This window comes from Taudactylus pleione, unplaced genomic scaffold (assembly GCF_031769625.1).
Source record: "Taudactylus pleione unplaced genomic scaffold, aTauple2 ptg000032l, whole genome shotgun sequence".
Taxonomy (NCBI): Eukaryota; Metazoa; Chordata; class Amphibia; order Anura; family Myobatrachidae; genus Taudactylus; species Taudactylus pleione.
Window position 1 is genome coordinate 48,374,746 of NW_028284434.1, and position 23,341 is coordinate 48,398,086.

General features: G+C 45.0%; 1 protein-coding gene across 2 annotated transcripts; it reads left to right on the plus strand.

Annotated features, from left to right (window-relative positions):
- The first annotated feature begins 3,689 nt into the window (after window positions 1–3,689).
- On the plus strand, window positions 3,690–17,415 carry LOC148539083 (lysosomal dipeptide transporter MFSD1-like). 2 transcript variants are annotated; one of them, XM_088452074.1, is made up of 14 exons: window positions 3,690–3,815; window positions 3,924–3,962; window positions 6,326–6,426; window positions 7,756–7,883; window positions 8,595–8,650; window positions 9,332–9,475; window positions 9,621–9,779; window positions 9,908–10,023; window positions 10,256–10,356; window positions 10,835–10,946; window positions 11,529–11,666; window positions 13,806–13,939; window positions 14,118–14,229; window positions 17,039–17,415. In XM_088452074.1, exons 2-14 carry the CDS (start codon window positions 3,941–3,943, stop codon window positions 17,153–17,155), a joined length of 1,440 nt encoding a protein of 479 aa, XP_088308200.1. In that variant the 5' UTR covers window positions 3,690–3,815; window positions 3,924–3,940; the 3' UTR covers window positions 17,156–17,415. The 2 variants fall into 2 exon arrangements, with proteins under 2 accessions (XP_088308200.1, XP_088308201.1); XM_088452075.1 differs by lacking the exons at window positions 3,690–3,815; window positions 3,924–3,962 and adding an exon at window positions 4,093–4,166.
- Window positions 17,416–23,341: the final 5,926 nt, after the last annotated feature.

A 23,341-nucleotide genomic window follows, 5' to 3' on the forward strand; every position in this document is an offset into this window, starting at 1 on the left:
GCCCCAAACAAAGGAGTTTCTGTTTTCTCTTTCTCTCTTTCTTGTGAATATAGTTCTATTACTCCGTGGGAGCACCTGTGTTAAACATCATGTGATATCTCTTATTTACATTGGATTTGTTATATATCTGGGGAATCTTTATTTGACCTGTGCTGCGTTCTTCCCCCCTCCCCCCTTTTTTCCCATACATTATTCACTGTCTGGAGTCTAATAAGGCTCCAAGGTGCAGAATCCTCTGAGACGGGATCAGGGTGGACTTCTGCCAGTCATTAACCAGCCGTGCCGTTGCAGTACCACAATCGTCAGGTACAAGTGGCGTAGAAGAAGCTCTGGAGATCCTGCTACCAACAGAAGGTCGTCCAGGTACGGCAACATGCCGACTCCCTGCAGCCGCAGGGAAGCCGCCATAACCTTGGTGAACACACGTGGTGCTGTCGCCAGGCCAAAGGGTAACGCCAGGATCTGGAAGTGATCGTTGCGGATTGCAAACCTGAGGAACTGTTGATGGCGTAAAAGAATAGGGACATGCAGGTAAGCGTCCTGTATGTCCAACGACACCATGTAATCCCCAGGTTCCAGTGCCAGAATGATGGACCGTAGAGTCTCCATCCGAAACCTCGGCACCCACAAGGACTTGTTGAGTGCTTTGAGGTTGAGGATCGGACGGTATGACCCATTGGGTTTCTGCACCAAAAACAGATTGGAATAGAAACCCTAACCCCTCTGGGAGAATGGAACAGGCACTATAACTCCAGCCTGGAGCATAGTATGCAAAACCTTCCGCAGTTCCATGGCTTTGTTCCGGTCTGATGGAAGACCCGTGGCGAAGAATCGGGATGGGGGCCTGTGCTGAAAGGAGAGGGCATACCCGTGAGAAACCACCTCGTGAACCCAACTGTCTGTCGTGGTAACCGACCAACACTGGGCGAACTGCAGCAGACGACCTCCCACTTTGGGATATCCTAAAGGGAGGCCCGGACCGTCAGGCCGCAGGCTTGTCATCTGACTTAGGGGCCGGACGTCTGATACTCCAGGCCTGTTTCCGGGGCTCGGCCAATTTTTTTGGGGCCAGCCTGTCGGGGAAAAGACTGTGCTTTAGGCCTACCCTGGGCCCTGTAAGGCCGACGTACCTGAACTGGAAGGAACTGCAGCAGACGGGAGACATGCAGATTTGGCTGCCGCCAGCGTGGCTACAATTTTGTCCAGATCCGGACCAAATAGGACTTCTCCATTAAAAGGCAAAGATTCCAAGCCCTTTTTGGAATCAGCGTCCGCCTTCCAAGATCGCAACCATAAGGTGCGACAAGCAGCTACAGCTGCCGAAGAAATCCGAGAAGTTAGGGTACTGATATCCAAGGCCGCTTCATTGATGTAAGTGGCCGAATCCCGGAGATTGCCTACCAACTCTGTCTGTTCAGCCGAACAGTCGGAATCCAAAGACGCCTCCAAACTATCCACCCTGCGCTCCATAGCTCTGGCTACCCAACAAATGGCCGTAGCCGGTCTGGCAACACCCCCCCCCCCCCCCCCCCGCAAGGGAATAAACGGACTTTAGGAAGATCTCCACCTTACGGTCCGTAGCATCCTTCAAGGAGGACATGGAGGGCATGGGCAATGTGGCACTTCGGACTAGGCGTGTCACATGAGAATCCACCTGTGGAGGGGATTCCCACTTAGAAAAATAATTGTCCGCAAACGGGTAAGCCACCGCCAAGCATCTCTGAGGCTGATACCGTTTACCAGGGTGTTTCCATGCCTCCTCTAAATGGTCTACTAACTGACCCGAAAGAGGAAACACTGTGGCGTCACCCTTAATATCCTTAAAAAGGCATATTTTGACTTGGACACCGGAGGATCTTCATCCTCAATCACTAAAGCTGTGCGGACTGCCCGAATAAGGCCAGGAATATAAACCTTGGACTTAGCGTCCGACTCTTTAGTACGGAGAGGTTCTTGGTCAGAAAGATCCAGAATCTCCCCATCATCGGACGTCACGTCGTCATCCTCATAAGGAGTGGACAGAGATGCCACCAGCCGCTTATGTGGCCGCAACACAGACTCCCCTTGTAACACGTCCGACAAATGCTGTACAGAACTTGTCAGTGAATTAACCCACGCAGGCTCCTAAGAGACCGGGGGAGGGGAAATAGGGAGACTGTGGGGTACCATCAATTGTCTCGGGAAACCCTGCATGGATGACGACACTACTGACTGCTGAGACAATCCCATCTGTGAAAACACAGGCTGCGGAGCTAACTGGCCCACTAGGGTTGTAAGCGCTTTGGTGAAACAAGCCCAGGGCGGTTCCTGTACCGGAGCCGTGACAGTAATTGGCCTTGCCAATAAATAACACTGTCGACATAGCCCCTCCGCGTTACCCTCCCCTTCTGCTATTGGTACCTTGCACGTAGTAAACATAAGCTGGAGAGGAAAGTCACTCTCAGACATGATGGTAAGTATGTGACCCCTCTCACTGATACTTGATAGTATAGTGGGAGAACCACCCTGCAATCACCGCACCGCAAGGGCTTTTGCAGAAGAAGAGCAGGGACAGTGAAATGGCTGACAGTAGAAAGTGAAAGTACAGGCAGCAGACGCTAGCAGAAGTCACATCAAATGCAAAGAAATCAATTCCTGCACTATCAGCGCTGATCCTCAACTACGCAGACACAGAGCCTGGCAGGACACAGCGCTGCATACACAGACCTGTAACCAACGGAGGAGAGGTATGCCGGGGGACCCAGACCGCAATGCCACCGATCATCAGCTTCCAGCAGCGCTCACCATGCTTCAGCAAAGACGGCCACCGAGGAGCAGATAGGAGGTCGGCCTGGGGGAGGAGCGCTGCCACAGGGCAAGTCAGCAGATGCAGAGAGGGCTGTGTGCAGCGGGGGAGGCGCCGGCTGTGTTACTGGGAAGACGTGCTCCCCTAGCATGCAATTAACCCCTGGGACGCCGCAGCACTACCGCTCAGCCAAGGTCCGCTGTCCCAGGGGGGTAGTGGAAGCGCAGGTTAGTTACCTGGCTCCACGCTGCAGCCAGTCCCCAGGGAGCCCCCTGCCTGGGGACTCTGTACCATGTGCTCAGCAGGGACCCACCGCGGGACCCCGCTACTTACCTGCTGCCCCCTTGAATCCGGCCATGGTCCAAAACACCTTACCAGCATCCCCAGATCAGTACCGGCGCTCTGGTACCGGCGGGGGTGTAGGGAAGACAGCATGGACGTCAGTATTGACTGTCCATGCTGTATTTCCAGATGGGCAGCCACAGCTGCTGTGAAGAAAACTTCAGGGGCTATCCATTAGCCCCCCTCTAAACAGGTGCTCCGACTCTGAGCCGGGCACCAACGAAAACTGAGATGCCTTGGCTCGGGGGCGGGGTATAGGAGGGGGACCCTGGTGCATCCTGGGAGGCTGAAAACTTTAACTCTATGGTGCCCGATGCCTGACGTCATCACCCATACCCCAAGGTATCCTGTGGATACCCTATGGACCCTGATGTAGAAATATATATATCTTCTACAAATGCTTTATGAGTGTTGTGTCCTGTAATGATCTCATTCTTCTCAGCAGTATGAAAGGCAAGTTCTCTCCGGCGCGCCCCCCTGTGGGCATTCTGGGCATGGCGCTGTGGTTTAGCAGTAGATCGGTGCAGGGTTCAGTATATGCTGGGCGGAGCCGGGCATTCAGATTGCCGGCGCTCCCGTGGGCGTGGCTAGCCGCTGTCTGTCACCTACCGCTGATGCTTTGGTAGTCGGAGCGCAGCGGCTGCGCCTGTGTGTGGCCGGTCCGTGCGCTGGGAGCCGCTGCGTGTGTGTAAGTACCGTAGTTGGGGGTATGCAGCAGTAGTTCAAGTACATGGCTGTGTGTGACGAGTACTATGCTGTTTTGCATTGTAATGGTACCCATGTGTCTGCTTTACAGAGTAAACAAGGGGAATCATGGCTGTTCCAGCGGAGAGAGGTAAGTACATCGGAGAGATGTCTCCTAAACTACCCAACACCAGTAACCTGTGTGTGCGAGACTCTTCCCCCGTCACGTGACTGTTTTCATCTGGTTTAAACATCCCAGGGATCACGTGATGGGAGCTTCCTGCTGGAGTAAAGCGGCTGTTACACACACAATATTACTAATGATCCCTGACTGTCAGTACTGACCTATCCAGAGGTGTTAATCCGTTTTTGGGTTTTTTTGCACTTTGTAACATTGCACTTTATTTAATCATTGCAGGCTCACTCTGTATATTATGTCCCAACTGGTGTATTTATTGAATCTATTATTACTTTCCCAGTGACCCTGTGGTGTAAAGATCTGTATGGATAAACTGTGTATGGAAACTATACTTGGAATACTAATAACCAATGGCATTGCTATAATACGCTGTACTTTGCAGCTGTTTAGTGTTTTGTTGTCATTTGTTTGCTGAAGGCTGCTGAGCGGTGTGATTGTGTGATTATGGCCATTGATGTAAGGCGAGCACAACACTAGTTGTAGTGCTGTGTAAGATCAGGGTCACATTGTCATTAAATGTTATTCCTGTTACACAATAGTGGTGACATGAGTGAGTCGTGAAGGAGGTGAAAGCTCAGGCGGAGGGATGTTCTTTCGGCCTATTTTGCCATCTAAGCATCTGGTTATCCCCCACCAGGTCAGAGGCGAGCTGATGCACACTGCTTTGTCAGCTTTCATTAATACTTTGATCCAGTAACTCTCGACCTTTATCTAAACTGGAGGACCTATGGAAAGGACTGATGCCAGTACCCCAATGAACCGTGTTCTGGCATTCCCCTAAAATCACACACATTTATTTCATATTAAAGATAAACTGCACTAAATACAGTAATTGGAGTTTGTAAGGTGGCTACAGTGTCATTATTTTTTATTTATTAAAAGTACATAATAATTGTAAGAAACTGCATCAGACCCTAATGATGTTATAGCATCACTGACAGCATAGAAATAAATACCGGTCAGTCTTTATTCAGAGGTTTATTGCATAACCATTGTAGTTATGTGCTCCCATCTCCTCTGCCCTCCTTGATAAGCAGCACTATAGACACAAATAAATCATGGTTCCAAAGCTTCCTCGTCCCATTCTCTATAGTGCACAAGCTTACAAGCGGCTGCACAGCCCCTTTAATGTACAGATTTGCTATAGATGTTGACTTTACATATAATACCTCAGTAGTGTAAGCTGTAATATCATTTTTTATTTTTACTGCAAGACATCCATCAATAACTTATATAATGAGGTATTTTGGAAGTCATTTATTCTGGATCCCCTTCATCTTTTGACACTGCAAAATGAGGACAGCTGAATAAATGGAAAAAAAAAAAGCTGTCTTAATTGTAAAAAAGCAACATTTTCTAACTATTTGTTTAGTAACCACTGTGTATTAAATATATTCTAACAGACAAAGTATGAGGGTATACATTTTTCCAAGTTTCATTCAAGATTCACAAGTCACCTAAAGACAGTGGAGGCAGGAGTCTGGTCTGTTCCAACATTCAAGCCTATCCGTGCACTATCTCCCTTCGTTCCAGCTGTGTGGCACCACCTGCAGCTATTCAGAAATGCCAGTCACCAATGGCTGGCTTATTATTGGTGGCTGGTTACAGTAGATACATGTTCTTTCCCCACAAGCAGCTACAATTGTCATCACACTACCTTATTTATGGTGCTACCCAAATCCCTTAGATTGTAAGCTCATCTGGACAGCACCATCTTTACCCTCTGTATCAGTCATTATATATCAGGGCTCCTTCAATTTACAGAGCTGCACAATACAGTATGTCACAGTCTTATCAATAATGGGGTATAAAAATATGGCAGCGCAATGGCACAGTGATTAACATTGCTTCCTCACAATGCTGAGGTCATGGATTATTCCACCTATGCCCTATCTGTGTGGAGTTTATATGTTATCTCTGTGTTTGCATGGGTTTACTCCCAGACTGGTTTCCTCACAGTCCAAAAACGTACTGGTAGGTTAACTGGCTTCTGACACAAAATGTAACCCGAGTGTGAATGTAGATTGTAAGCTCCGCTGGGGCAGGGACTGATGTGAATCACTAAATTTCTCAGTGAAGTGCAGAATAAGTTATTTCTATATTGTGCATATATAGTAAATCATTAATTGTTCTGGCTCAGTATAGACATTTTTTCCTGGTGAAATGATGGCTCATAATGGAGGCAGCCATTTTGAGACCAAGTTCAGCTTTACTGGGCCCTCAGTACACACCCACCTGTCCCAGTGGGCAGCACTGTATAACATGTGTACTGACTCTACAACAAGCATGTAATAATACCTCTCCTTCCCTTGCAGGGTATTACCGGTTTGTGGTGCTGTTCTTCAACTGTATGCTCACTTTTGGCTCCTATTTCTGCTTTGATATTCCCAGCGTTCTCCAGGACCAGTTCCAAGGGGTTAGTGTCCAGTCTGTTCCCCAGATCACATCACTGAATGTATTCCTGTCTCATGAAAAATTCTTAATAAACCTAAATCACTGCGCTGTGATTCTTTGCTGAGCTTTTAACATAGTTTTTCCTCATTAAAATGACTTTTGCTTGGAAAAGCTTGTCTTGCAGTTCTTCCATGTATCATCTTATTAGGCAGGTGGGGGGAAATAATATCCGGCTTAAAGGTATCTGACATTTTGCCAGTCCATTACAAATAGCCTCAGGGTTGCTGCTAGTTGCCAAATACTGTAAACCCGGTATTAATCTCTATTCCCATGTCTTCTATTAATCTGAATGCATCAGTAATTAACATTTTGTTGTTAAGAGAATGTAAGGTTACAGCTATCCAGCAAGGTACAATGGAATTGCCCGGTGCAGACTGTGGTATCCCTATGCTTCTAATGACATTTACATGAATGTTTCCCCCCACCACTTATATTACCTCAATAGGTAGCGTTCCCACTAGGCTGCTTTAGCAGGGTGCCGCGTCCTACCTGATTTCATATGTGCCCAGCCTGTCAAGTACCGCAGTGTCCCGCCGGTGGGAAAAGTTGCGGTGGATCGCTCACTGCCAGTGAATATATGCAGTGCGCATGTGCACGCCACAGCGAGTGGAGAGCTTTGGGGGTAGCCCAGCATGTCCGTAATTGCTGGCACACCCCCAGAAGTGAGGAAAAGGGGACAAGTCTCAATGCCACCCCCCCCCCCCCTTTCCCCTTTTCGTCCACGCCCGGTGCTGGACCTAGAATGATCACTATCTAGGGCTTACTCATATAAAAGTCTGGGGTGTCTATTTACTAAGCAATGTTAGGAGACAGAGTGAAAAGTGATAAGGTGCCAGCCAATCAGCTCCCAACTGTCATCTCACAGGCTTGAAAAATGACAGTTGGGAGCTGATTGGCTGGCACCTTATCACTTTTCACTCTGTCTCCTAACACTGCTTAGTACATAGACCCCTGGTAGAACTATTGTTGTTTTATATAAATGTTTTCTGTACATTTCGCAAAGACCACTATGAAACAGTACTTATGTACTAATAGCGATTTAAAAAAAATACTGTGAGTGATTGGTTTGTATGGTCCCAGAGATAAGTGACATGAGGCTACTCCGGCATTTTGTGCATATCTGAGTCAGCAGCGTTGAGTGTGTGCAATTTGATAGCAAAGGTTTTTTTTTTTTTTTTTTGCCTTCTTTGTTGCATTAATATTCTGGATGTGTACAAAACTTTGTTGACTTGTTATACATATATTTTGTAATAAAAGACACATTTTCTCTAATTTCTTAAACTATCTTCAGAACCTGACTTGTACTAATGGGAGTCACCCCAATAGCACGCACAGCGGTAACCACAGTACAGGCTGCGTGGAGGGGCTTGGGATGACCCCAGAGCAGTATAACCTGTTATACGCCATCTATGCCTGGACGTGAGTATAAGGAACATGCTGTATAATACGCTGCACTCTTCACAGCCTGGGCGGCTCGCTTGTGACTTCATAGTGTTTTACTAAGCAATTATTTTGAAAGTAATGATATTAGGTCTGATTACAATTGCAAAATTTTGCTAATGACCCACCCACAGTCCAGTGCTTAGAGACGCCCACTGATGGCATCTCGCATCCGCTGCTCACGCACAAAACTGGGAACATGGAACGCAGATGAGGCGGCCATCAGCCTTCTAAGTCTAAGCTGCCACAGACATAGCAGAGAGCTCTCCTGCTGCCAGCAAGGACACAGTGGCTAATTTATGCACACCCAGAAAAGTGTCCGATACACCTGCATTTTTCTTTATGACCTCCCCCAAATGTTGACTACCTGTCACTCCCTTTGCTAGTGAATTCTCTGTGTGAGAGTAATCGCCATTCAATCTCTGCGCGTGCGCAATGGCTAACAATTGCTCAATCTGTGTAAATAGCGGCATTGCGTCCACATCTAAATCAGGCCTATTTTTCGTAAAACATGTTGTTCACTTAATAAGATTGGAGACGTATATAGTGGATGGATCTTTTGCTGTAATAAGGGGGGGGGGCTGATTTACGTAGGTAAGGAGCACTAGTATGTGCCTCTGTCCATGTATGTTCCTGTCGGCTTGTGTCATCGTGGGAACTGACTGCGTCTTTTCTGTCTTTCTTTCTCAGGAACGCCTTGGTGGTCATCATGGCTGGATTTCTCATTGACAAGCTTGGAAACCGATGTGAGTTATTACAGGGCATGTAAGGGACACAAACCTGTACCAGTGACTCTCATTTAAATGTTGAAACTCCTGCAGAATGTATAACATGCCTTTTATTTCCAGCCTTCAAATGTTGCTCTCTCCAGGGCTGATACAGTGTTAGGTGTAATCTTCACCTGGTTGCAGAATCTGCAGAGGAGCAAAAAATATTGCACTGCAGCGGGGCAAACCCTATAGCACCGCAGCCTGGCAAACCCTATAGCACCGCAGCCTGGCAAACCCTATAGCACCGCAGCCTGGCAAACCCTACAGCACTGCAGCGGGGCAAACCCTATAGCACCGCAGCCTGGCAAACCCTACAGCACTGCAGCGGGGCAAACCCTATAGCACCGCAGCCTGGCAAACCCTACAGCACTGCAGCGGGGCAAAAAAAAAACCCTGCTTTTTTTGCAAATACTCCATTAACATAACACAATATTTTTTTTCCAGGTGCATATTCTGCAACCAGTAATAGTAGTAGTTGAATTTTATCCTATGCCTAAGTTGGGTCTTCTGTTGAGCCATTGCTTTATCTAACTGCCAGCGCACACACTATACCGTTCTGATATTAATATACGGAAGCCCAAATACTCCATTTACAACACCTTAACGGATTGGTTTAAATGTACACGCTAATGATGCCAAATATTGGAATTCTTTCAGTCGGCCTGTTCCTGTTTTCCTTCCTGACTGTCCTGGGCTCCTCCATATTTGCACTGGGTTCACACTTTAAAGGAACGCCCTACCTACTGCCTCTGATGTTAACAGGACGCCTGTTGTTTGGCTCTGGGAATGGATCACTGACAAGTAAGTTTCTCAGGCCTCCAGGTTACATGTTGTGCTTCTGTATGTTAGTAACTTCTCCTATGATTCAAGTTCCAGTTTCATAAACACCTGTTATGTGCAGAACTGACTTTCACTTCACCCTTGTCTCCCAACCTCATTTTGTCAGTTGTACAGAACCGGATCACAGCCTTCTGGTTCAAAGGCAAAGAATTAGCGTTGGCCTTTGGGCTGACTCTCTCTTTCTCTCGGCTGGGCAGCGTCCTGAACTTCTTCCTCACTCAGCGGTTTGAAGATCACTACGGCATGCAGTGGACTCTTTGGGGAGGTGAGTGGCCTATTACAAGTCTTCCCTGCAGCTCTTAATTTTTAATATTATTTAAATGTTGCTTTGTTACATACCTATGTCTATACATGGTCTTAGCGCTTTATAATTTATCTGTTATCCTATGTTAGGGACCTTATTGTGTGTCCTGGGCTTTTCCTCTGCGATCACAGTCAGCGTGTTGGATATAGTGGGCATGAAACAGCTGGGTCTCGATGGATCAATCCAAGAGGCATCCAAGAAAGTGGTGAGCAAGAAACTCCTTCAAACTATTATTTGTATCGCTTTACCCAGAATCCTCTGCAGCTCCCAAATCATTGTGTGTTGTATTGTAAATGTTACATCCCTTGTAATGTATGCCTACCAGTCTGCGTTTTACTAATTATATCCTTATTGGCTGGTTGTGGCTGCAGTATAACATGATATACAATTGTTGGCTGTGACTGATAATGATCGGTTTTGAAATGTCTGATTTTCAGCGAGTACAGGATATTCGTCGCTTACCTTTGCGTTACTGGCTGTTGGTGCTGACCATCATGTTCTTCTACAATGGAGTCTTTCCATTCGTGGCAGATGCTAGGTAAGTAAAAGCAATTCTGTCTATGACTTATAGCCAACCCATGCAAGTAAGACCTTAAAACGGGGGGGATCAGGCCACTGGAATTCCATGCTCTTGTCCCCTTTCAGGGGTCATTCCCCCTATACGTTCCGGAGAGTCCCTCATCTCTGAATGCACTACCCTATTGGAGTGGCAGAGACAAGGTGCCAACATGCCTGTGATGACTGGCAGTGTTAGCGGAGCAGGAACAATCTTCATCTGCTGTGTCACCATGCTAATGAAATCGAGCTTGCTCCAGCAGTTAGTGGGTAAAACAAATCTCCAGGTGTATAAATGTCTCCCTGGGTAGGAAGTTGGAACACCCTGCCTATCATGTACCACAGAGTATACAACAAACGGAAGAATTGAAATACCACCTGGTACGCTGCCGGCTGTTACTATGCAGATTTTGCACTGAAAGTTGTGTCCAGCTGATCACTGTTTTTTATTTTTTTACCAGCAAATTCATTCAGGACAAATACTCAGGTTACGACCAGCAGACGGCATCCTATATTGCTGGGGCTGTATACGACAGTTCTCTAGTGCTATCTGCGGCTGTTGGGATATTAATTGTAAGTGTCTTTTAATGAACTCCTTTATTCTAGGATATCTAATTGTACAGATGTGTCCTCATGCATCTAGTCTTATTATGCCAAACAGCGCGACTTGCCTGGCGTGAGTGAGCCGAGAGGTCCCGTGCTACTCTGCTCTTGTGTTTGCGAAAATGCCTGTAATTTGCAATGTGATGTGACTAGGACGCACCAGCAGATTGTGCTGATTAATGTGATATGCTACACTTGTATATCTGTGTGCACCTGGTCTGTATATGAAGCACAATGGAACTGGGAATGGAAAAAGCTGCGGCCACTACATTGTAGTACTTTGTATACAGATTCAGAGGCTCAGCCGCACACAGATAGACAAGTGTTGCATATCAAATTAATCAGCACAGTCTGCTGGTGCGTACTGGCAGCTAGCAGAGTCTCACGGGACCTGGCACGCCAAGAGGGGCTTTTTAGTGCGACTGCAAAGATGTGTAAGGACACATCTGTACGTGAACAGTCTCACCATGAACTCGGACCACCTCACTTGCAGACACTCTTGTATTTATTAAGTCACAAAGAGTATTGTGTTTTGTCACTTTTCTCTTTTAGGACTATGTAGGGATGAGAGGGGTGCTGGCTGCCCTCTGTGCTGTATCCACGCTGCCTGTGTTTGCCCTGCTGGCGTTTACCTTTGTCCCCCCACTGGTGTCCACATTATGGCTTGGTGTCACTTACTCCTTTGCTGCGGTAAAGTATGGAGTCTCCTATAGTCTGTAAAAACAATATGTGTATTCTAGCAAGTGCCAGTGAACCTCTGAATATTGTGATGCATGCTTGTGTACAGTAATCCTACAGTAGAGGAATACAGCCAGGAGCTTTGGATAAGTACAGTCCCTATATATTGCAATAAAGTGGGAACCCTTTACTGTTGTATTACATATTTGTTTTAGTTTGTTCTATACTATTGCATGCTGAACAAGAATATGTTGTTGTTAGGTTCTAATGAACTCCTAGTGGTGGAATTCTATTGGTGTAATAATTGCACCCTTGATGTGTCATTTTAGCAAATTCAACTATGCAGAGTGTTCTCTAGACTGACTCAACTAATGTTCTCTATTAAATATTATACAAAAGTAAATTGAATATAAACCCTACTTACATTTTATATAATATGGTTACGGATGTGGCCTTGGGCGCCCTGACACCTATGAAGCAGCAACCAAATAGTCTATACCCTTCTAACTACTCATCAATATTTGTGTATTTTAACTCTGATGCGCTAGTGTCACACAACAAAGTAAATCGAAAGGCTATACTTCCCTTACTGAAGCAAAGAAACTGTCTTATATAGGTAGATCTTTAATGGATGATAGTGATCTATCACATGCAAAACATAATACGCATGGCATAGTGTAATATGGTAACATAAAATGTATTTCTCCACAGTATGACAAAAAAATAGTGCATTTAGCATAATACACAATCCTTCATAAACATAACACAATGGACACTGATAAAATTGGGGAATTACCAGAAGTCCCTCTCATAAGGGCCCGTAGATGATATGTGGTGGAGGTCTCCGGATAACCTCTTCCAGGCTCCTTATTAGGGGGCTACTCTAGTCAATTCCTAGTGTTGAGTAGTCCGGTCACACTTCACCTACGCATTTCAGGAGTGGCCTCTCCCTTCTTCAAGGTAGTGTGACAGGACTACTCACTACTAGGAATTGACCAGAGTAGCCCCCTAATAAGGCGCCTGGAAGAGGTTATCCGGAGGGGATGTAGTTATGTGACCGGCGGGCACAATCCCGACGACAGAATGCCGGCTACGGATTAATGACAGGGGTCGAGATACCGACGAGTCAGAATCACAATGCCGGAACCCAGACCCCCGCCATCCCGTTCGTTGCACACGGGTTAGGTATTCACTTAGCCCGGGGATGGGGGGGGTTAGGTTTAGGGCCCCCGGGGAAGGTTAGGGAAATGGGGTGGGGGGGGGGGGGGGTAGGGGTTAGGCACTAACGGGAGTAGGTTAGGGTTAGGCATCCTTACCTCCGTTTTTGGGATTCCGTCCTGCCGGCATAACAATCCCATTCCAATCCGGAGACCTACTTACATTTCCTCTGTAGTAAACTGGTGTTCTATTAACTAGAGTGGCAAGTTAATAGAGAATACCTACAACTGATTGCTGGTTGGGTGGCCAATCACTTATATACGGAGGGGGAATATTCTAGAATGATGGAGTGAACACCTAGAATATTGACGTGTCTCACCTTCTAGGATGTTCTGATAGATTCCCATATGCACACGTTTTGGCTAAGTCCCTGTTACTTGAGGGTATCCATTATCGCATGGACTAGAGCCAATTCAGAAAAACTACTTTCATTTTTTAATTCAGCAACCGCAGAATACCCTAAATTCATTAAAATATCCTTGGCAACCTGACAAAAATATTTTTTTCAGTGGGTGGGTGTTGAGTAACTTTATAGTTTATACATTAAGAATGGACAAAGTCCCAGGCCAATTGTAGGAATAGTTTTGTTCAGCAGAGTAATATCCTTGCAGCCTAGTCCATCACTAGATTATGTTGTCTCAGTAATGGGGTATTGCAGAGTTTCCCATACTCCGCCATTACTGTTCAGGTTTTGAGGCTATCAATGCTTGAGTCCAAATGGTTCTGGTTGACTGAGGTGCTAAGTAAGTCACCTGTGCTCAACTATAGATATCCTTAAAACCTGGACTGTAATGGCAGAGTTTGGGAACCTCTGGGGTACTGGATTTTGCATACCTAGCACCATGGTCTTGCAGCGGGTAGCGACTTGGCAGGGTCCTACATACATCAGACCCATTTGTGCCACAGCTACTAATTGATCCTCTCTCTCGACAGGCAAGTATGTGGCCTTCTATCCCTCTTGTGGTCCCACAAGCTACTCTGGGAACCGCCATGGGTCTGGCCACCTCTGTGCAGATGATCGGGCTTTCTAACCTTATTGTTGGCAGAATTCTTGGTACTAAATCAAGGTATGTGCAAACTTACATATGGTGTGTCCCGTGGAGGAATAATAGGTCAAAGCACACTGATCATCCTATTCTTCGATATATGGACACAGTAGGATCTGATCAGTTAGTAATAATTGCAGCTTATTGTAATTGACTTGGAGCTGTCTGCGCTAAAATGTCTTTCTTCCTCTTGACGCAGTGAATCAAAGATCCCACTCTGGCGCTGGCAACAAATGATGATTTTCATGCTGGCAAATACCATCGCCTGCATCGTCACTTCTGTTACCTTGAACATTGTGGACAGGAAACAGGTAATGGCTGGGAGAAGTAGACAGTTTGTAGCTGCATCAGTTAAATCGGTGGCGTTGAGTCAAAGGGACGGTTTGTCAAAGTGGCTGTTATCCATTATCTGTGCTAAACAAGTAGTCTTAAAATGGCAACAGGAATCAATGCTAAATTAGGCTTGTTTAGCACAGGTTCCTGTTGCCGTTTTAAAACTATTGGAGAAAGCTGGCCATTATAAACTGCCAGTTAGTAAATACACCGCCAAACGTCTTTCAGTGTTGTTAATTCATTGATGATGGCAACACGGCAGAAGAACAAAGTAACTAGTGCATTAGTATGACAGATTTGGGGATGTGAGACAGTAACCTGTTTCCTTGTGTCCTGTGCTAGGAAGTAAAGGTGAAAAAGGAGAGTTATGTTCTTACTTGGTTAAATCCTTTTCTGCGAGTTCCATCGGGGGCACAGGGACAATGCTGGGGTATAGGACTGGGCACCAAACAGTTCATCTTTTTCAGACTTCAGAGCAGCTCAGCCTCCTTTTCCCCTATACCCCACCCCCAGGCCTGTGGAGTTAGCAAGCCCAGGCCAGGAGTGAGAAAGGAGAAGGAAGACCGGCACACGCACTGATCCAAACACCCAGCAGAGATGGAAAAGGGAAACAGAACAAAACCCCCGCAAGCCAGGTGCATCAGGGTGGGCACCCTGTGTCCCCTATGGAACTCAAAGAAAAGCATTTAACTAGGTAAGAACATAATTTCCTTTTAGTTTTTTTCCATCAGGGAAACGGGGACAACACTGGGGACGTCCCAACCCAAATCCCCTAAGGGAGGGGACACTTCTGAGCTGCACTGAGAACTCAACCCCCAAATGCTTGCTTCAGTGGTAAGAAGGACCCAATCTTGAACCCAGAAGGGTCGGTACTTGAGAGCACCGTACCTCCCGAGAGAGAATGATAGTCTGCGACGTGATCTGGAGATGGGAAACGTTCCATCGAGTCAGAACTTCCCTCTGAAGTGGTCGGAAGTGAAAACTGGGCATACTCCACCATGTCGAAGGTGGAGACCAGAGTGCCCAGGATCCGCATGCAGGAGTGAATGGAGGATGTCTTCGGAAGAGCTTAGCCCTGATAAACCACCTCCCATACCCAGGCATCCAATGTGGTCGCCAGCCAGGTTTCTGAGAAAAGCAGAAGCCGGCCTCTCACACTTGGGTCCCCCAGGTGGAGGCCCACCCCATCAAGCGGTGGGCTTGTCGGCAGGCTTTGTGGTGGAATGCTACCTTTTGGAGGAAGAAACCTGGGACCTGGAGATAGACTGGCCCCTGGCCTTTCCTTGCGGACGAAAGGAGCGAAAAGTAGACACCCGTGACCTAGGGCCACCGCAGAAGGCAGAAAAGCCGTCTTGGATGCCTCCACCTTGTCAATAATCTTGTCCAATTCTGGGCTAAAGAAAATGTAAGGGAAGATCCTCCAGAGCCTTTTTAGAATCTGAGTTAGTGCGCCAGGAATGAAGCCAGAGGGCTGTCCTAGCTGCAACGGAGGAAGCTGACACTTTGGAGGTTAGGATACTAGTGTCAAGGGCTGCCTGGTCCAGATAGGAAGCCACCTCCTTGATATGCGCCACTAGGGACAACAACTGGTTCCTGGGAGTACCAGAGGAGAGACCCTCCTCTAGGGTTGTCTGACCAACTGCCGATGGCTTTAGCCACTCAAACGGTACAGTGTTAACAGGACAGAAAAGAATGACAGGCAAAAGGATAAAGCATACCTTACTATAAGAACAAGCACACAGCACATTCAATGCATACAGAAATAATGGGCAGTAAGTGCTCAACAGGACATGCCCCAGTCGTCTGGAAGGAGCCCAAACCGTATAACGTGACCTGGTAGTGCTTTATACAGGGAGAGAGAAACCCAGCTCTCCAGAGACTAGCTGCAGCTGGCTAATGCACAGAAAATGGCCGCTCAGCTTCTCTGTGGGAGGGAGTGGAGGAGGAACAACCCTCTGGTGGGAAGTCTCTGAGGGACTGCACCAGGGGATGGGGAAGGAGCTAACAGGGCAAGCCCACCTCCTCCTACTGACATGGATCCCCCAGGGCAAATGGATGCTGACATGCAGTGCCCTGTTACCGTATGTGCCCTGGTGGTCTAGCAGGGTTGTGGGTGGCCCTGTCCCATGCTTTTCAGAGACCCACCCACGCTGGAGACCAAGCAGGGAGCAGTCTTGCCTGTTCTCCCCTGGTGTCCAGCTGCGTCTGGTGTCCTCTGCCTGAGGACCCGGCCGAAATCACCAGCTCCAGGGTTTGGTGGAGCAGCATCACTGAGTGTCCTATAGGATGCTCTGCGCTGCCACTCAAATTAAAATAAAAAAATCTAAGGCTGCATAAGTAGCCTCCTGTTTAAGTGCGCCCAGCTCCTGCTGGCACCAAACGAAAAACTGGCCTGGCTGGGATATAGGGGAGTAGGAGGCTGCGCTGCTCTGAGGTCTGAAAAATATATTAACTGTTTGGTTCCCATTCCTTCTGCGCAGCGCTATACCCCAGCGTTGTCCCTGTGTCCCCCTATGGAAAGAATATTGTCCATTTTTATGTCCTGTTTTTGTATAGATCATGCTGTTTGCACAGAGCAGACAGCCAGCAGTGACCCTTCTGCTCCCTCCCCCCCCCCATATAATAATTTTCTAAGGTCTGTCCAATCTCAAACATATATGTGCAATGCTCATCCAAGAGCTCAAGCTGCTCGGTCACTGGATATAAACTGTTGCAGTGTGATCATTAACCATTTTTAAATATTGTTTGTGGGTCCTGTACTAATATATTCATTCCACTCGTCCCCAGGGAGGTACACTGAACAAAATGACAAAGAGGAGACCTCAGGCAGAGCGAGAACCTAACTCTGAATCTGATACAACGCCTATTCTAAATGACGAGGATGACCAGAGGTCCATAAACTAGGCAGGATACGGCTACCAATCCTTGCTGCTGGCTAATTGTGTTCCATATCATGGGCACTCACCTAGCACCAACTGTTCATTCTAAATTGAATGGTAACTTTTAGCCCTATACTTTGATGGATCTAAGCAGCTGCTACCATAATGGACAGTGTTTTTGGAGTAGGCTGCTTGTTGGTTACCTTGTAGTTATCTCAGGTATATACTATAGGGAATATTTGAAATGTAATTGAAAGAGGATTAAAGAATTTTGCACGATTTGAACTACCTTTTGTATTGTCTAATTACTCACTTCCAACAATTACCTTGTTACTGTGTTTAATCACCATACATAAAGCAAATGCTTTATAATCTAGTTCTAAGGTCTGAAATGGAATCTGCTCCAAAATATTATTTTAAAAACAGTTCTTATACAGAAATTGTTCCTTTTGAAAAGTAGGTAGCAGTTTTGAAATATAAATTATTCAATATACTGGCTTTATGTGATTTGTAGGTGCATCGGCTTTGTGAGTACACAGGACCCTTATTGTTAGGATTCATTCCTAAAGTGCTATATAATGGAAGTCATAAGCCAGGGAAGGTTAAAAAAACAACAACAACATTGTATTAAAATACCATATATGTAATTGTGCCAACATAACCTTTGCAGTATTCTTAACTTTCCACTAGATGGCATTGCAGCCTCTAACAGGTATTTTATTGTGTGCTTTCTAGCTACCAAGGTTGCCTGATACATTAGGGAGACAATAACATATTTGTAAAATGTTTTTTTCTTAGTATGAAAGAATGGGCTTACTTTATTTTCTTATGTTATTTATATAGTGCCTAAACATTGTCTTAGCCCCACTTACAATCTATAGTCTCCACCATAAAAACGGGAGGGGGATGGGGTTTGGGACAGCCACACAAGCATTAGGACTATACTGCAAACTGCTGGGTAAGAAGCACCTTCCTGGGTCATCGCTGCTGCTGTCCTTCACACACTGCCACCAACAGGCTGGGGTGAGGATGGCTACTCCCTCCTCTCCTGGAGAAGACTCCTTTCTCTCCTCCACTCCCCTAGTCTCCACCCCGTCCTCTCCTCTCCTCTATCTGTGCGTCTGTTTCTCCTTCTTTCCTTGGCGCTCCGGACCGCAATCTGGTAAGAGCAAGCAGCCTACTACTGCCTGCTCAGGCAAGTATATAGGGGGGGGGGGGGCAGGGGCAATATTAATGTAGTCTGGGGATAGGTGTATTAATGCTACCTGTAGGGTCAATGTTAAGGGGATGGTTGTGTAATAATATGGGTGGTATGTTACAGCTACCTGGGTAGTGGGTGGGGGTGTATTATATTATTATAGGGTGATATTACTGCTATCTGGGTGGTGGGGTGTAGTAATATTAAAGGGGGTATATTACTGCTATCTGGGTTGTAGGGTAAAAATGCATCTGATTCAGAGGGGGATGAATCCATCAAATGTGTACACAAAGACTGATCTAACATCGGCTGCACCATAGGACATTAGAGTAACCCTATGGTTGTTCAGAATGTCCGTTGGATCATGGCTGCCAATGCAAGTGGAACTGCGTCTATCGCTGTAGATCCCGATAGTGACATGCCCACCGCCATTATCGACTCCCCCAGTCACTGCCCAGGAACGCCTATTGAAACTGCATGGATCTCCATGTAATTCCAATATGCGTCACCTGCAGTAACCATCGGGACACATGTACAGAAATAAAACATGGTGTGCTTGCATCCAATGTTTTACTAGTGCCCACCTATAAATCAAGCCTTCTATGTGCGGTACAGTAATAGTATCTGGGAGCATATTGATGTTATACACACACTATATATATATATATATATATATATATATATATATATACACACACACACACACGCAAAAGTATTCACCCCCCTTGGCTTTTTACCTTTTTTGTTACATTACAACCTGTTATTTATTTTAATCTGAATTTTATGTGATGGATCTGCACAAAATAGCCTAATTTAGTGAAGTGAAATGATAAAAAAAAAATATAAAAAAAGAATCTTTATAAATAAAATTCTGAAAATCGGCATGTGTATATGTAATCACCCCCTTTGCTATGAAGCCCCTCAAAAGTTCTGGTGCAACCAATTACCTTCAGAAGTAACAATTAGTGAAATGAAGTCCACCTGTGTGAAATCTAAGTGTTACATGATCTGTCAGTATAAACACACCTTTTCTGAAAGGCCCCAGAGGCTGCAACACCACTAAGCAAAAGGCATCACACCATGAAGACCAAGGAGCTCTCCAAACAAGTCAGGGACAAAGTTGTTGAGAAGTACAATTGTGGGTTGGGTTATAAAAAAAAAAATAAAAAAAATATCCAAATCTTTGATAATCCCCCGCAGCACCATCAAATCAGTCATTAAATGGAAAGAACATGGTACCACCACAAACCTGCCAAGAGAAGGCCACCCATCAAAAAACTCAGACGGGCAAGGAGGGCATTAAGCAGAGAGGCAGCACAGAGACCAAAGATAACCCTGAAGGAGCTGCAGAGTTCCACAGCAGAGACTGCTGTATCTGTGCATGTGACCACAATTATTATTATTATCATTTATTTATATGGCGCCACAAGTGTTCCGCAGCGCCTTACAAAGTACATAGACAAAAAAGTAACCACTGACTTACAATACAATACAGGACGTGGATAAACAATGCTATTTTAGTGACAATAACGCCCGCATAAGCAGCCAAGTGTTAGTTGCCCTAGTGGCTAGTAAGAGATAAATTAAATTACAGTAGGGAGAAGCACAAGAGGGTAGAGGGCCCTTCTCGAAAGAGCTTACATTCTTTAAGGGAGGGGAAGACAAACAGGAGTGACACAGAATGGGGTGGGCCAGGAGAAAGGAACCATACACTCCATAGAGCTGGGCTTTATGGAAGAGTGACCAGAAAAAAGCCATTACTTAGTGATAAAAATAAGAAGACACGATTTGAGTTTGCAAAAAGGCATGTGGGCGACTCCCCAAATGTATGGAGGAAGGTGCTCTGGTCAGATGAGACTAAAATTTAACTTTTCGTCCGCCAAGGAAAACGCTATGTCTGGAGCAAGCCCAACACATCCCATCACCCCAAGAACACCATCCCCACAGTGAAACATGGTGGTGGCAGCATCATGGGGATGTTTTTCAGCAGCAGGAACTGGGAAACTGATTCGAGTCGAGGGAAAGATGGACGGTGCTAAATACAGGGATATTCTTGAGCAAAACCTGTTTCAATCTGCCTGTGATTTGAGACTGGGACAGAGGTTCACTTTCCAGCAGGGCAATGACCCGAAGCATACTGCTAAAGCAACACTCGAGTGGTTTAAGGGGAAACATTTTAATGTGTTGGAATGGCCTAGTCAAAGCCCAGATCTCAATCCAATTGAGAATCTGTGGTCAGACTTGAAAGATTGCTGTTCACAAGCGGAAACCATCCAACATGAAGGAGCTGGAGCAATTATATACCAGCAGGACGGTCTGTATAAATAACAAATCCGATATACATATATAGGTAAAGCAAATATTGTAGTGACCACGGGGGAGCGCAAAGCAACATAGGAGACACAGGCGATCAATGTTAAATAACAATCATTAAACACTAGTTACCTAAAAAGACCACACCAGTTCCCAAACCATTATAAAACAGTTATGCAGTATTTAATTAACCAGTATATCCTAGAACTATATAAAGTAGGGTAATCAAAACCCGTAATATCTTCACATAACTATCCCCACAACATCATATAGTACTAAAAACCTCAAAAACAAACAAAAGAGATTAAAAAAAAAAGTATATAACAAGCAAAGGAAACAATTTAAGGAACCAAGGCAGGTTATCATTTCAAAAAAATATTCAGGGGATTGGATTCATTTAAACCCCTCGGGGACACTGTGTCCAGATGATGTATCCATTTCGCCTCCAATTTACGCAAAATGAGTTCACGGTTCCCACCCCGTACGGGTTTAGGTACCCAATCAATAATGCAGCATTTTAACGATGCCACTTGATGACCTGATTGCACAAAATGTATGGCCACTGGTTTGTCCGAGCTACCAGAGGCGATGGCCTGCCTAATGGAGCAACGGTGATTGGCCATTCTTTCACGGAAGACCCGTCTGGTCAGGCCCACACAAGCCAGACCACACGGACATACCAGTAAATAAATTACATGGTCTAATAAACAATGTAGCTTATATTTTATCTTAATTGGTCTTCCACTGTGAGGGTGTGGAAAGGTGGGACCCGTTAGCAGAGGTAGAAATTTAATTACGGACATGTTCCGAAAGAGTACAGCAACTAATAGTATCCTCCATGCTGATAGTAGTCATCTCCCAGCAACCATCAGAGGGGTGCCAAAAGGAGAATTCCTAAGGACCCGCCGAAACTGTACAGAAGAGACAACCTTTGAGGTGAGAGCCAAGGAATTAACTAAAAGGTTGGAAAACAGAGGATACAGTCAAAGGATGATAAAGAGGGGATACAATACAGCTAAAAACAAAAACAGAGATTCCCTGATCATATCTACGGGAAGAACCCACAATAAGAAAGCGAACAAAAAGTGAGATTTATTGGATCATATTGCAATGAATGGAAAGAAATTCGTAGGACGCTACAAAAACATTGGGATGTTCTCACATCAGGTCCGAATTTGGCTGAAATCTTGGGGGAAAATATAAACATAAGTTGGCGCAAATCTGCCAACCTCAAAGATATATTGATGCACAGCCATTTTAAAAAATCCGGAAGGAAAAAGGACAAAATTGTGGGATGTCATATGTACAAGGTGTAAAGCATGTAAATATATAGACCAAGTGAGAGAGACAATAGATAGATATAGTAATAAGATCATAATTAAAGATTACATAAATTGTAACACGATTGGGGTAATTTATTGCCTGTATTGCACATGTAACCTTAAATATATAGGAATGACTAGTAGACAACTAAAACAGAGAATTCTTGAACATGTTGGGAATGTTAGAAATGCCAAACGAGATCAACCAAGATGTAAGACCTTAACTAGCGTGGCAAAACATTTTCTACAAAAACATAACAGTGACCCAAGTCAACTTTAAGCTTTTGGACTGGAAATTTCTAATTAATAGTGTTGAACATTTTGGTCTTAATGAGAATAATCAATTTACAACCTTTTTATGATAATTATTTCCTTTGAAAATACACTAGTCACCTATAGATTGATTGAGTCTGAATATTATTAGTGCAATTCATATAAATTATATATGTAAATTATAAGTCGGATATACCATAACTGTCTATATGTGTATGTATATATGTTATATGCATGTGTGTATGTGTACGTATGTGAATTTAAATGTATGTCACTTCAGAATACATTAGGATGTGAGGTGAAAATTATAGAAAATGTTATGAGAAAAGGAGACATCTAACATACTAACTCACATGAAAATGAAGAACACAATATGTTCCTATTGAAGAACTGAGAACTGTACAATGCAGGCATATCCCTGAATTAAGAGTATGGAATATATGTATGATAAGGGAACAACTCAGAGGTTTGGAATAATCCAATTCTTATTTTGGACTTCATGATATGTAAAGAAGTAGACGCGTGTAGATATACGTACAGTCAGGTCCATAAATATTGGGACATTGACAGAATTTTCATATTTTGTCCTCTATTCACCACCACAATGGCTTTGAAATGAAACAAACAAGATGTGATTTAACTGCAGACTTCCAGATTTAATTTGAGGGTAATTACATCCAAATCAGGTGAATGGTGTAGGAATTACAACGGTTTCTATATGTGCCTCCCACTTTTTAAGGGGCCAAAAGTAATGGGACAAACTAAACAATCCTAAATCTAACTTTCACTTTTTAATACTTTGTTGCAAATCCTTTGCAGACAATTACAGCCTGAAGTCTGGAACGCATAGACATCACCAGACACTGGGTTTCATCCCTGGTGATGCTCTGCCAGGCCTCTACTGCAAATGTCTTCAGTTCCTGCTTGTTGTTGGGGCATTTTTCCTTCAGTTTTGTCTTCATCAAGTGAAATGCATGCTCAATCGGATTCAGGTCAGGGGATTGACTTGGCCATTGCATAACATTCCACTTTTTAGCCTTACAAAACTCTTTGGTTGCTTTTGCAGTATGCTTTGGGTCATTGTCCATCTGCACCGTGAAGCGCT